Source organism: Tarenaya hassleriana, unplaced genomic scaffold (genome assembly GCF_000463585.1).
Source record: "Tarenaya hassleriana unplaced genomic scaffold, ASM46358v1 Cleome1, whole genome shotgun sequence".
NCBI lineage: Eukaryota > Viridiplantae > Streptophyta > Magnoliopsida > Brassicales > Cleomaceae > Tarenaya > Tarenaya hassleriana.
The window spans coordinates 7,553,870-7,568,255 of record NW_010960187.1 but is presented as its reverse complement, the minus strand read 5'-3'; the positions used below and the strand labels follow the sequence as shown (position 1 = coordinate 7,568,255).

The 14,386-nt window shown below is 38.5% G+C and overlaps 5 protein-coding genes across 7 annotated transcripts in view; all 5 read left to right on the top strand.

The window, feature by feature from the left end:
* The first annotated feature begins 2,230 nt into the window (after positions 1–2,230).
* Positions 2,231–3,901, top strand: LOC104817804. Its single transcript, XM_010547130.2, is given in 3 exon segments — positions 2,231–3,213; positions 3,215–3,255; positions 3,258–3,901. Coding segments are annotated over 3 exon segments (1,131 nt in total). The 5' UTR covers positions 2,231–2,605; the 3' UTR covers positions 3,740–3,901.
* Positions 3,902–4,287: 386 nt separating this feature from the next.
* On the top strand, positions 4,288–7,448 carry LOC104817794 (G patch domain-containing protein 4). The gene is made up of 11 exons (XM_010547119.2): positions 4,288–4,467; positions 4,546–4,630; positions 5,337–5,413; positions 5,513–5,537; positions 5,632–5,710; positions 5,794–5,860; positions 6,121–6,217; positions 6,307–6,485; positions 6,581–6,853; positions 6,934–7,050; positions 7,209–7,448. The coding sequence occupies exons 1-11, from the start codon at positions 4,390–4,392 to the stop codon at positions 7,272–7,274; spliced, it is 1,143 nt and encodes a 380-aa protein (XP_010545421.1). The 5' UTR covers positions 4,288–4,389; the 3' UTR covers positions 7,275–7,448.
* A 1,521-nt stretch (positions 7,449–8,969) lies between these two features.
* LOC104817782 (probable WRKY transcription factor 43) lies at positions 8,970–10,154 on the top strand. Of its 2 annotated transcripts, none has more exons than XM_010547109.1 (2): positions 8,970–9,358; positions 9,818–10,154. In XM_010547109.1, exons 1-2 carry the CDS (start codon positions 9,048–9,050, stop codon positions 9,996–9,998), a joined length of 492 nt encoding a protein of 163 aa, XP_010545411.1. In that variant the 5' UTR covers positions 8,970–9,047; the 3' UTR covers positions 9,999–10,154. The 2 variants fall into 2 exon arrangements, with proteins under 2 accessions (XP_010545411.1, XP_010545404.1); XM_010547102.1 differs by having other exon boundaries at positions 9,806–10,154.
* Positions 10,155–10,494: 340 nt separating this feature from the next.
* Positions 10,495–11,574, top strand: LOC104817774 (agamous-like MADS-box protein AGL82). The gene has a single exon (XM_010547088.1). It carries the CDS (start codon positions 10,671–10,673, stop codon positions 11,412–11,414), a length of 744 nt encoding a protein of 247 aa, XP_010545390.1. The 5' UTR covers positions 10,495–10,670; the 3' UTR covers positions 11,415–11,574.
* A 2,161-nt stretch (positions 11,575–13,735) lies between these two features.
* Positions 13,736–14,386, top strand: part of LOC104817764 — a 4,366-nt gene continuing 3,715 nt past the window's right edge. The window contains exon 1 of one of the 2 annotated variants that reach the window (XM_010547075.2): positions 13,736–14,190. In XM_010547075.2, the coding sequence (XP_010545377.1) occupies positions 14,007–14,190 (184 nt within the window). In that variant the 5' untranslated portion in view covers positions 13,736–14,006. The remainder of the gene's footprint in view (positions 14,191–14,386) is intronic. The other variant, XM_010547067.1, reaches the window with a different exon arrangement.

The following is a 14,386-nucleotide window of genomic DNA, read 5'->3' as shown; positions in this document are numbered from 1 at the left end:
TTTCATGTACGATGAAATAAAATAAGATCTAAAAGGGTAACAAAAAAAAAAAGATCCTAATAACGCCAAATCAAATCTAATTCATGTATCATATGAATCCAAACTATGAATAAAAAAAAGGTTTAGATATATCCATGAAACAAAATTTAATCGGTTTGTAATTGATGCTAATATTCATGAGGTATTGATCGACGTACCCAATGTATCGTACACATATATAAGCACGTCTCTGAGTACGAATCGACACCCAATATAGGTCTGCTTTAATCCTTGAGGTTAAAGGGATATACATAGTTAGTGTGGCCATGCACATTTATGCACATACATACATATAAATATATATGTATATATGTGTGTGTATATATATATGTGTGTGTGTGTGTGATATGGCGAAAATGCGACGTACGTATATGAATATGAGGACGAAGTGGGGCCGTTGGATTGGCGCAAATCAACTACCGAACATTGATGTGAATATGATCGCATGTAAATGTGACTTTTGCTTCTATGCATCGCAAACGTTTATGCTTCCGAGCTCTTTTCTTCTTCTTCTTAAGAATAATTGTAAATTCCAAACAATAAAATATGCTAAAATGTGAGTTTTAGAATTATATATTTGATTATATTTTAATCTCCCTCAGAGTAATTGAGACGAACCCAATATTATCATACAGTACGTACAAATCATCTTACGGCCGGTGATCGTGATTCGGTCATATTAGAATTAATGTTTGACAATATATATATATATATACACACATATCATTAATCATCGTTCTGCTCCCCCCCCCTTATGATTAATGATGTGTAATAATAAATTAATAACCCCAATTGTGATTTTCTATCATTGAAATCATTATGTGCTTAGCTTTAAGGAGGAGCAATGGAATGACAGTGGGGGCCCACACAAGCTTAATTTTTTTTTTAAATTTTAAAAAAGGGGAAAAAAACGAAGGCGATGTTTGTCAAAAGAGATTTATATAAATGAGGTGATTAGTGGTGCTAATTAAGCAACTATGTTCACTAACATAAGAATTTGCCTTTCAAGGACATCGTTGGTTGAGCTGACAATAATCAAATAGATTGAGATATCTCTCTCTACCATAATTATTAAGTGTTTCTGTTTATATATACAGTCACGTTCTCTCTCTATAATTAAGATTTATAATTAATAAACAAATACTCTAAGCGTTTTTAAAACCAGTTTAGGAATGCTTAAGGATATTCGAATGACAATAACATGTTCCGCATGGTTCTCGTAGTAGTGATAAACGTATCTTGATTATTACCCCTCTCTCTCTATCTCTCTCTCTCTCTATCTCTCTCTCTCTCTCTCTCTCTGGATGAATCATTCGTATGGACCCTTGTTTCCTCTTATAGAAATTCTTATCACAATTGTTAAAATATAATATTTTGCTAGAAAGAAGTTCTAATATGGTAAAACTCAAAAGCTTGCTTGGTTATCGCACAATATGTAATTTAAAACTATACATTATAAAAAATCATGAAAGAAACCCCATATGATATCTCTCCCCATTGGATCAGTCTCATGATTGATTGAGATGGAAAATACCATTTTCTATACTTCAAAATAGGGCTCAATATATAATCTCGGTTGATCTCTTGGTAGCTATCATTGTCATAATAGAGAAATATTGGGAAAAAAAATGTGTTATGGAAGGAGAGTAATTTCAAAATACATATTTCTTATTTAAATTATACTTTTGGTAAAACAAATTATTATCGGAAGAATATTCATCTGTGTATAAAAAGTAATTTATAAGTTTACCGTTTACCAAAAAAAAAAAAGTAATGTATACTCTGGGAAGAGGAAAAAAAAAGTAGAGCAAGTTTCGCTGAACGACACGGCATTACAAAACAGTATCACTAAACGGTGAGCAGTCGATATGATGAGACGCTGAACTAAGAGAAAAACGGCATGCAGTTAGGGATCGTATGATGGTGGGCTGAACGGCCCAACTATGATAGAGGCGAAAAGGGAATTACGGGTAAAAACCCATCAATTACTACCGAATACTACAGTCCATAAAGCCCATTTTAATTTTCGGTAAGGCCCATTTCGGAATTTTTAATTAAAATAGTTATATGGTATTTAGAGAGGGTATTAATAATATACTTATGATTCTATAATTTTGTTTACGGGAAAACAATCAATTTACATAATATATATATATGATCGGGTTTCTGAAAATGAAAATAGGAACTTCATATCGGTTTCTTATTAGCATTAGGCATCTAATTATGAATGAAAATAATAATTTCAGTGCCTATAAGCACAGTGGCATCTGCCATGTAAGATTACCATAATTGTAACAATAATAACACAAGAGCAGGGATAAAATGGGAAATTAATAATAAAAGGAAAACACAACGTAGCACGAACCAGGAACGGGTCTCATGCTCCCGAGAAGACATGCGCACCACAAATTCTTCGTCTCTGTATATAAATCCGCCATTTCCAAACCTTCCCAATCTTCCTCCTCCTCTTATTTTCATTCACATAATCACGTCATTTCACCATTATTGACGGATCCGTTCTGAAGAAGAAGCAGAAAAGATTCTCACCGGCGGAAAAAAAAAAAACATGAGACCCGCGCAGGATAACCAGGGCTCGTTCCTTGGTCGGATCAGCATTCGCCGGAATCAAGTCGTCGACGTCAACAACGAACAAGATCAAGAAGATCTCGAGATTTTCCAGAGACACATCGCCGACCGGTTCTCCGAGCTCTTGTCTCCTCCTCCTCCGCCTCTGTCGGCGGACGAGGCCAACATGGCGGCGCCGGAGCAGATTCTGTCCGTGTCGTGGCTTCGGAAGCTCATGGATGTCTTCCTCTGTTGCGAGGCCGAGTTCAAAGCAATTCTGCTCATGGGTCGTGACCCGACCCAGATTTTTAAACCGCCTTTGGACAGGTTGGTTCCTGAGATGCTGGATCGATCGGTTAAGTCCCTCGACATCTGCACCGCCGTCGTCAACGGCATCGACGCCGTCAGACACTACCAGAGACTCGCCGAGATCGCCGTCTCCGCCTTGGAGCAGCGACCGCTCGGAGATGGCAACGTAAGGAGAGCGAAGCGCGCTTTGGCGAATCTCATCACCGCGATAAGCCTCGAGGACAAGGAGAACAGCGGCGGCGGCGAACAAAGGCGGAGGAGCCGCCGTGGGTCAACTCCGGTCGTCGTCGTGGGCGGTGGGTCGGACCTGGTCGGCGGCGAAGCAGATCCACGCTATGACGGCGAACCGCGGGGCAACGAATCGTCGGGGCTGTCGCAGCCGGTTTTCATAATGAGCACGGTGACTGTGCTCGTGATGTGGGTTTTGACGGCGGCGGTCCCATGCCAGGAGAGGAACGGGCTCATGAGCCATTTGCCGGTGCCGAAGCACCTAAACTGGGCACAGAGCATGATCTTGATCCATGAAAAGATCGGGGACGAGTGGAAGAAGAAGGAGAAGAAAGGATCTGCAGGGCTAATGGAGGAGATGACGAGGATGGAGAAATTGGGTCACTCTCTGATGGAGTTCGCCGAAGGGTTTCAGTTTCCGGCGGAGGCGCCAGAGGAAATGGTAGCGGAGATGGCGGAGATATGCCGGAGAATGGATGAGGAGCTTGTTCCGCTGCAGCAGCAGATAAGGGAAGTATTCCATAGGATTGTGAGGAGCCGCGCGGAGATTCTGGACGCCTTGGACCAAGCCGGGAAAAGTTCCGCGCCGGTTCTGTAAAGTTTATAATTAGTTGGGGTCATAATTCCAATTTTGTAATTCTTTGGGGGCTAATAGGGGATATATTCCAGTTAATTTGTCGGTTGGGTTATTTTATAGTTCTGGGCTTTCTGGCACGGCCCATGTTTTGTTTATTTGATTCATCTTTTATTGGTCCATTTATTTCCAAAGTTTCAATTATGCTTTTGGTAATTGGTATATTATACACTAATTGTAGATGACAAATATTACGAAACAACTAACAAAAATTATTAAAATTCTGATTCTAAACTTAACTCCAAAAATATATATACAAATTTTGGTGAGAGCATTACATATTTTATAAAATTTATACGAAATAATATATGTATGTGAATATCACATGGGCTATTTCTTCACCGGTACAAAGCCCAGTTTATTTTTGAAGAGAACCAAGAAATCCAACCCATCAAGCTACGAATGAATCTCCACCGTTGAAAATAAGATCTCCACCTAACTCCACAAGGCCGAGAAACAGAGAATAATTTCTCTCTGCCGCTTTAGGTTTTTCTTGTTTTAGCTTCGTTCCCTCTTTCTCTTCCGTCTTCTCTCTTCTTCCCAACCGCTCTGAGTTTCAAAGCACCGTCGGCGGATCGTCGGCGACGCGATTCGTTGGAAAATCAGAAGAGAAGATGGCCGCTCCAGAAGCTCCGGTTCTATATGTCGGAATCCAGAGGGAATCCGCTGCTTTCCGGCTGATGAAACAGATGGTAAGTACTTTTCCGCACGATCTCGGCGTGTTTTTGTGTATGTATAGGTTATGCAGATCTGTCGGATGATGATTTTAGGGTTGGGAAGAAGGAGAAGGTCTGGGGAAGGATAAACAAGGGATCAAAGGTTACGTTAGAGTGAAAAACAAGCAGGACACTACTGGTTGGTTTCTTATCTCTCTCTATATATATATCAATCTCGATCACTGTGTTGATTAGTTTTCTAGCAGTTGTTATGTAAATTTTCGTCCTTCCATTTGACATTTGAAATGAAATTAGGTAACTAGAAGGAGACTTCCTTTTTCTTTTTGTAAAATTGGAGTGAAGCTTCTTGGCCCATGTACTTCTATCTGGATTTCTGCAATTGTTCGAATATATATACGGGTTATATGAATTTGAATGTCCGGATGGGATGTTTGAATTTGGTGGGTCAATTGTGGTTTTGAGACGAAGGAAACTAAACTGGAGCTACTTGAGACCTATGCGTATAAGCGTATAGTTTGCTAGCGTTATACTGGCGCTGGATCGGAGTCTTCGAATGATGTTGTTTTAGTTGTAAGATTAAGAAGAGAAATCAAGTCTGCTACTTTGGGCACATATATATAAACTTTGATTCATGTATGGCGCATTTAGTTATTGGTACACTTGTAAACTTTCGTATGTATATGCGTATATGATTGCAAATATGTACCGGTAAACTTTTCAATTCATCAGATCCGAGCCATAGGATTCAGGTGAGAAAGTTGAAACGAGGCCACTTGGGTGTGTGGGTTCCTTGTTTGTATGCATGTTATATGGTGGTTTAGTTATCCATATACATTTCAGCTTTTCTTGTAATTCTGAGCTCTGAAGTCTGAAATTGAGAGCAGGTGTTGGTGTGGACAAGCCAAATCCCTGGGCGTTTGATACAACTCAGTTTGATAACATTCTCAAGAAATTGAAAGTGGTACGCTGTGGTTTCTTCTCAATTTTCAAATTTTCCCATCTCGCACACTGTTGATCCTAACAACAGATGGACTTCTTTCTATTTCTGTTAATTTTGCAGCAAGCAGCGACTACCAATGCTGATGGTAAAGACAAAGCTACTTCTTTTAGCTCTTTTATTTCTTGTTTTATGACATTGCAAGCAAGTCTCGAAGATTTTTTTTCTTTGGCTCCCAACAGCTGCAGAGAAGGAAGCTGAAAGTGACGACGAGCCTGTTAAGTCCAAGCCCGTTGCAAAAGTTACTCGCCCACAAGGAAGGTTGTTAGATATGTTTTTTCTTTTCTTCTCTCTATTAGATCCATGATTGCTTGGCGATTGAGGTTTTTTTTTTCTTGGTTTAGATATAAGCGGAGAGAGAAGGGAAAGCTTGTCCATTCCTACTCTTCAACCGATTTGGAAGGTATACTGGTAAGTTCAGATTCCAGTTAGTGATACCAGTTCATGATAGTCTTGGTTTTTCGGTACCATTGATGACATCGACATTCTGTTGGTCTCTTTTGTGAACGTTGGTTTTCTGTACGCTATGTCATGTCCTTCTGCATGCTATAGCTTTTCTTAAATCCATATTAATAGTGTGATACTTAGTCCTCTTATATCCGGATTCTACTTGGGTTATTCTGAACCCTTCAGCACTGCTTAATAAGCACTGATGGTTGGTTCCATTATAGGTTAAGCGTACCGAGGAGCCATCTCCTACTATTCCTGATGTTGCAGTTTCGATAGAGATTGAAGTGGTAACTGAGAGCCAAGATGTTACCGTTGAAGGTAACATCTATTGAAGTTTGGATACCCTCATCTCTGTTTATGTTTACCACTGCACAGTTGATAACATTTGTATCTTTGTAACCGAACAGAACAGCAAATCGAAGAGCCATCTCAGGACTGGTGGGGATATAGGTATGGGTTTGTCTCAGGTGGTCTTCTAGGAGCTGCATCTGCCAGAAAGAAATCAAAGAATGGAGAAGTTAAATGCTCAGGTGAGAGGAAGATGTTCTGTGAGGAGGATCAAGAGAATCTTTACAATTTGGTCCAGGTATGAGTCTTTCTTATCTATTCCTTTCCTTGCAAACAGTTGTCAGACAATAGGTTAGGCTGATGTTTTTTTTTTCACCCATTATTTTTCTGCAGGATAAATCCACAGCAGGAAAACAGGGTCTGGGTATCAAAGGCCTTCCGAAGAAAATAGCGGGTGTCCGTTTCCAGGGGAAGAAGACATCGTTAGATAGCAGTGAAGATGAAGAAGAGGAAGAGGAAGAGGAAGAGGGAGAGGAAGAGGAAGAGGACAACTCTGTTATTGAAAACTCTGTGGCGAAACGGAAGCATGATGATGCCTTTGGTTTAGAGAATTCCATTGAGCCAAAAATCAAGCTAAAGAGCCTGTGCAAACGGCTCCTTCGCAAGGTGAGTGATCGTTATCTATACTATTAGTTATTCATTAAGATTAACGCATATTCTTTATATAGACTCGGTATTACTTGCAGGAACCTGGTGGGTCTGTGAAGCTTAAACAACTTAAATCTCTTATAGACGAACATGCACCAGCGATTCTTTCAGAGTTTTCTTCTAGAAAAGATGCTATCGCTTACTTGAAACGCAAGGTAATGTATATTCTAAGCTTACCCAGAGTCATGTATTTATGTTTGGATTCACTGCAGTAAATTGTTTTTCATTTTTTCACCCTTTTACGTATAGAAACTTGCAGTATAACCGATTTTTTTACTGTCGTGTACTGTTTTTTTTCCTCTGGTTATTGCAGATGGAGAGAAGCGGGAAGTTTGTTGTCGAAGGGAAGAGGGTATGGCTCGCATCGAGAAAGAGCTGAACACAATTTTGTAACGAAGCTGAAGATTAGGACAGGTTCTGTTCTAAATCATTGCTCCGTATTTTGTATAAGGATGTCATCTGCTTTCATTTGTCAAATTTTGATTTGATTGTAATCTATTTTATAAAGTTACATTCTAAGAGAGTTAAAAGGATTAACCTTTCTCTGCAGTGATATTCGAATTGGACTCTAAAATTTCTTCTAACGCAATAACGTGTGATTTTGTTATTGTTCACTATTGGTCCGATACATGTGTATCCGTAATGCATATGCTATATCTTGTTTAATATCAAGATATAACATTTGCGATATGTATGACCATATCCTAAAAAAATATGATATAGAATGCATGTGTACATATCTTGGGTGAGCCATAATAATATTAATACGTATATATATATATATATGTATAGACTAGAAGGAATGAGAGTATGTATATCCGACAAATATATGTAGAGTGAGGTCCGCATATATACTATGTGAATGTATGAAGAGTAACCTATGTGTAAGGATCCATATGCAATTAATATATATATATATATATATATATATATATATATATAAACACAATTATAGGTTGGTCGGAAGCTTCCACGTGCATGGGTTTTAACAAAAGGGTTAAATAATAATACCTTTTGCCTTTTGGATGGGTAATACGTGAAGGGCGATGAAAGGAGATTCCAAACTACCCCACCAAAAAATCATTTGAAACAAAAGTCGATTAGCCGTTTACCCATCATCAAGCCACTAATCAGTTTCAAGATTAAATAACCATTCACGCACGAGAGGTTAATATAATCAAGACTCACTAATTACGTATTACTCGCTTTGAATAGATTAAGTGGACTCTCTTAATTAACAATAATATTGCAAAAATATGTGGTATGATTAATCGTATAATTAGTGACATCATACGATACGGATTATTGCTAACGTAGATAAAAGTTGAATGTAAGATCGTCTAACTCCGTTCAGTTAACAATATCCACAAGTACATGCATACACCATTAGGATAATAATTCTTATTGAAGTATTACTATATACCTTCTAAATAACGTAGAGAACATATAAATTACATATATATATATATATATATATATATATATATATGTTTCGCATATATACATTACATACTGATCTTACATGATATTTGGTGAAAATAGTTTATTACTGATGATTCCGTTCTACCAAATGCAATGAGTTTAGCATTCGTAAACATACATTCCCTTGGATTACAGGCAAGGCAATGGCAAGAACTATCAACCAGACATTTGACTATAAATTTATTTACATTTACGTATACAAAAAATGTTTGTGAGATACATTGGATAAATTTTGCATAAGAAATTATTATGTTATTTATTATTATTACTATAAACAAAATATAATAAAGATATATTTAATTTCCAAGATATATATGTACACATACATACATACATATACACACCGAGATATATTTTTTTTTACAGATCCAATGTCCATTGAAAACATTTTTGGTATATATGGAGAAAATTTGTGAGAAAAAGGAGAGATGAATTTTGTGGGGGTAAATAAAAGTCTAATGGCACAAGGAATTAAAAGGGAAATAAGGCAGTTGAACAGAAAGTTAGGTGAAACGTAGTTGGCTTAGAGACCCTCTCCATATATATATATATATTCCTTCCTCTTCAGCTCCCCTACAAATTCTACATTTTTTGTAGTTTTCTCCGTCTCTTTCGCATATACATACACATATACATATACACAGTCACAGAGCATATTTACGTACAGGTTATGGAAGGTGGAGACCCAATGTTAGCCCTAGACAACCCATTCATGTCGTCGTCGCCGCCCTTATTGATGACGGCTTCGTTTTCCGGAGAAACTGCCGGGGCGTCTTCTTCTTTCTCACCGGAGAACTTGCCGGATAATGGAGGAGGCGGAGGCAGAGGAGAGGGTGTGAAGATTAACAAAGGGAAAGGGAAGAGGTCGGCAGCGACGCCGAGGATCGCGTTTCATACGAGGAGTGTCGACGATGTTCTTGACGATGGTTATAGATGGCGAAAATATGGCCAGAAATCTGTCAAGAATAATGTTCATCCCAGGTATCTTTACACATACATATACACTTATATATATATATATGTGTGTGTGTGTAGAGAGAGAGACTCGAATGAATCACATGCATGAAACTATAGATAGATGGGTTATAAGAAGGACGATGGAAATATAGAAGAGGCTGAAACTATATATAAATTTGACACAATTTTTTTCGTCATATATTTGTAGAATTAAAAGAAAAAAAAAGTTCATTATGTTGTGTGTGCGTGTAGCAAATTAATAAAATAAATTTAGTTTAGCTGCTAAGTAATGTGAATTTGTAATAATCACATAGATATATACATGACATAATATTTTCCAAAAAAAAAACGTGAAGAAAATTATGGGAATTAATTAAGGTTTAATTAAAGGATATAAAACCTCATATATTGATAATCAAATTATACATGAAATATATATATATATATATATATATGTATATATAAATACAGGAGTTATTATAGATGCACGTACCACACATGCAACGTGAAGAAGCAAGTGCAGAGATTGGTAAAAGACCCGAGCATTGTGGTGACAACTTACGAAGGGATTCACAATCACCCTTGCGAGAAGCTCATGGAGACTCTCAGCCCTCTTCTCCGACAGCTTCAGTTCCTATCCACGGTGTCTGAATTTCATCATTAATTAATTCCTCATTCCCTGCATGTATATATTACTAATTAACCAACTTTTAATTTGATTAATTAATTAGTTAATCAATGTGGATCCACTCCAAAGTAATAGTGATCTAAGTGTACAAACCATGCTTACAGATGATTGTGCCATGTGATGTTGGTGTTCTGTGACCAGGATTCATATATGTTATATATATAATTGTATATCTCCCACATGTGATATATATATATATATATATATATAGTCATAGTATGACCAAGATTCATAGCCTGATTAATTGATGACAAATTCAGGGGAAAGACTGTTTTGAAGGAATCTTCTCAAGCCTTAATTTAAATTAATTCAATATGGAAATAATATCATTTTTTTTCTCCATTTTTTAAGGAGGGTATATATATATATATATGTGTATATATGTATATGACCAAGATTCGTGGCCTGATTAATTGGTGACAAATGGAGGGGAAAGCCCGCACTTTAAAGAATATTCTCAAAATTTATTGTAAATTGATTTAATATGGAAATAATATCAGATTTTTTGCCATTAATTAAGGAGAGGATACATACATGGTAAGAACACCATATGTGTTCACATTCATCGAAACTATATTTCGCTTCTTATGATAAAATCACATTCATCGAAATTTTCCGAGTTTTCTTCTTCTTCTTCTTCCGGGAAGGATGGGTAGGAAGATGCTGAAAATGGAGAGAATAGCAAACGAGAAGAAAAGGGTAACGACATACAAGAAGAGAAAGGCATGCCTCTTGAAGAAAGCCGATGAGTTCTCCACTCTCTGCGGTGTAGAGACATGTCTCCTCATCTCCGGCCCCGACAGGACGGCGGCCGAGGCAGAGCCCGAGACGTGGCCGGCGGACAAGAACAGCGTCCGGGCAATCATCAACAAGTACATAGACACCGGTCCGAACAGCTGCAGGAAATCTTGCCAAATACATGATGTCTTGTCGGAAAGATCCAAGAACATGGAGAAGAAGACTCCTCCAAAGATCAAATACTGTACATGGGACGAGAAGCTCAGAGGGTGTTCTCAAGAGGAGCTCTGTAGAATTCTGGGCAATATCGATGAGAATATCGACAAGGCCCAGAGGTTTGTCAGTGTCTTGGAGCAGCAACCGGTGGTTCCTTGGTCTACTCTCGGACATGTCGGCTTGCCCTTTTCGAATCCCCATGATCAAGTGACTGTAGATCCAGTTAAAGCCCTGATGATGTTAAGATGCTGCAATGGCTACAACTTCTTTCCCGGGATCTGCATTGACCAAGAGGTTCAGTATGGCTCGGTACCAATACAGGGACCGGCTTATTTCGAGCCACACTGGACACAAGAGAACATTGTGTTCAACGGGACAGATCAGTTCATAAGCAATCGTGTCAACAAATGGGAGAATTCAGGCAATGATCAGATGTGAAGGGCAACATACACAGTGAAAGCTTTTTAGGGGTTTATTTGTTTTTTTCTGGTTCTTGTAAGATCACTGGGTTCTGAAACATCATTAATACTATGGTTTCCTTACATATGAGGTATTATATGGCATAATGTAAGATCAGTAATGGGCAAACGGCAGAAACACCTACCTCTCACAACAATGAGCTTTCGTTGATGTCCAATACGACACCACAGTGTTTAACTCAGTGCAAGTCCCATTGAAAAAACCAAACCCTAACTCATGACTCGTTCCTTTTCACTCTGTAAGAGAAAGGGAGGCAAAGACAGGAATAGCATGGAACAGGGAATCCGGAGTTATATGGCTGTCTTCTCAAAGAGTGATTCAGCAATCCACCGTCCCATACTCGACGGCTCCAGCCTTTCCAGTGGAATAAGATAGTTTCATGAGTTCGGCTCCACTGTCACCAGCCAAGACTCATTCTTGCCAATTCTGGTCTTAACTTTTCCCATCCTCACGAATTCTTCCAAACTCATCAATCAAACACATCGACAGAGCTAAAATGTACCCTCCAATTCAAAAAGTTTCAAGAGAAAATCGAGAATAATCAGCAAGAAAAAGGCTTAAAGGTACGAGATCATGCTCAGATTCGTTCATCACTAATACCACGGATCTTAATGGGAGCTTCCAGTTCCAGGACCACAATCGAAACAACGAACGGCACAAATGAGTTCGGCACCGGAAGAGACAAGTTTTCCGGCGACGGAACACTGAGGGTTCTCCGGTTAGTCTCCTCTGATCACCACTTTAAACAGAGCACGCCGAACGGTAGAGAGAGATTGCTCAACTGAGACGGAACCCTAGAGAGAGAAACGACTTGGGGGGTTTTAACCCTAATAAAGTGGTCGCAGCAATTTCAGGGTACACCACCGAAAAAAAAAAAAATTTGCGACCTTATTACGACTAATATATAACTAATATACAACTAAAATAAGAATAGTTTATTAGTCGTAATAAGTTGTATATTAGTTATATATTAGTCGTAATAAGGTCGCAAATTTTTTTTTTTTTCGGTGGTGTACACTGAAATTGCTGCGACCCAAGTGGGTTATTTGAGTAATATTCCCCTTTTGGGGGCGGGAAAGAAGAAGCAAGAGAACGAACGCACGCACGCTCGCGCGGCACGTGCGAAGGGTGAGGGCCTGGCCGGGATTTGACTTTGATCAACCAAATGTTAGTTTCCTTTCCCTTTATATTTTTGCTTATGACATAAATATCTAAGGGTCTTGATTCAATACATTGGATTAATTTATATTACAAAAACTTTGAAATCATCTTGATTTTGTGAGGTTCTGCTTGGACCGGTCAATGTCATCAACATCAATGAAAAAATAATATTCGTCCCGTACACATTACTCATATATTTGAATATGTCATATTTTATTATTTTTAGTAGATAATTTATAATTTTTATTTATCGCCAAGTTACTCTCATTATATCTAATGCATAATAATTACACTAGACATTATGTTTATATCGTGGATCAATTGTAGTTCCAATAAGATGAATATTAAATTACAAATACAAACCATTGCATGTAATTTAAATAGTTATGATTTTAGGGCGATAATTCGCGGCCCAATTACCATCTAAGCCCATTCTCCTTTCGAGCAATATGCGCATTTATTGATTTATAAGAATATTGGAGAGATAATTTTCCAAATTAATTATGATACGCAAATTTCTGTCGTTCGATAAATTTGTCCATTAGAATCGGTTTAACCTTTACGTATCGGCGACAATATGTTGTCGGGACCAAAGTAGATATGATTATCATAGTGGAAGATTTTTATGGAGTAATTTTATAAATCTGCATTTTTTAGGATAAGGAATTTAATCTGTCCCTGTTAAAAAATATTTTCATTTAAAAAAAAAATATTTTCATTTTTGTTATTTTTTTTAGAAAATATTTGTGATGGGAAGATTCGGATATTTATGGCAACATTAGATTTGACGCAAGATCTAAAGGCGTTATTTCGGATAAGGGGCATTTCGGTAAAACAATACTCGGGTGTCTGCTTCCGACACGCTCAACACCTGAACCCCCCAGTGGCATTTCTGGAATTTCATACAAATTTCTATCATTGAGATCCTTCTACATCGAACGCTCTGGATCGTCCGTCTCGAAATCTAACGACTAAGACTTCGCCACGTCAGTCAACTCACCGACAACGAAGAGGCATTTGATGACCTTTTGGTACAGACGACCTCACTGGAACATCCCACAGCTGGTGGCTTATCTCCGAACACACCATGTTATTTCCCGAAAACTATATATACTCTTCATTTTCCTTCATTTTCTTGCCCTAGAAAAATCCCACGATCTCCACAGCCGCAACATGCGTTTTCTGCGATCCAAACCCCTTAAATTTTCCCACTCTTGCTCCAACTTTCCCTCCAGTTTTCCCACGAATTTCTCCCGATTAGCAACCATAACCAGCTTCCCTTAGCTCGATCGGCTTTCGAAAGGAAACCCTCTTTCTAGTTGCAGAGATGCCTACTTATCGCTTCTTTTGCCGTCGATATGTCGCCGTTTTAGGGTTATCGAAGTTCTGATGGATGCTGTGGAGTTGTCTTGTCTCGTGGATGTTGTGGTGCCGGCGAAGCTTATGGGATCTGAGGGTTGTGGCGGAGTTAGGGTTTCGTCGAACAAGGCGGAGAGCAACTGTGAGAGGGCTCGTGTCTCGATTGTTGCGAATTCTTCGATTGAGCGTTGCAGCGCCTCTATTAGTAAGAAAGGTAAACGAATTAGTGCTAATTACTTCTTGAAAGCGGTTCTTCGTAGGCGCTCTTGTTCTGCTTGCCGACCTTTGACTTTGGAATCCACCTGGGTTTTTTTATGTTTTAAGCAATTTAGGGTTTGTGGGTAGACGGTGACAGAGATGTTGATCAGGCCACCAAAGGTTGTCCGAATTGTACTTCTCGATGTAGGGAA

Excerpts from the sequence above, each read along its gene's own strand:
- LOC104817794 (XM_010547119.2), top strand. The coding sequence starts at position 4,390 with ATGGCCGCTCCAGAAGCTCCGGTTCTATATGTCGGAATCCAGAGGGAA. Across the intron at positions 5,538-5,631 it reads AGCGACTACCAATGCTGATG|CTGCAGAGAAGGAAGCTGAA; the intron begins GTAAAGACAAAG and ends GGCTCCCAACAG. Across the intron at positions 5,711-5,793 it reads GTTACTCGCCCACAAGGAAG|ATATAAGCGGAGAGAGAAGG; the intron begins GTTGTTAGATAT and ends TTCTTGGTTTAG.
- LOC104817782 (XM_010547102.1), top strand. The coding sequence starts at position 9,048 with ATGGAAGGTGGAGACCCAATGTTAGCCCTAGACAACCCATTCATGTCG. Across the intron at positions 9,359-9,805 it reads AAGAATAATGTTCATCCCAG|GAGTTATTATAGATGCACGT; the intron begins GTATCTTTACAC and ends ATATAAATACAG.
- LOC104817774 (XM_010547088.1), top strand. The coding sequence starts at position 10,671 with ATGGGTAGGAAGATGCTGAAAATGGAGAGAATAGCAAACGAGAAGAAA.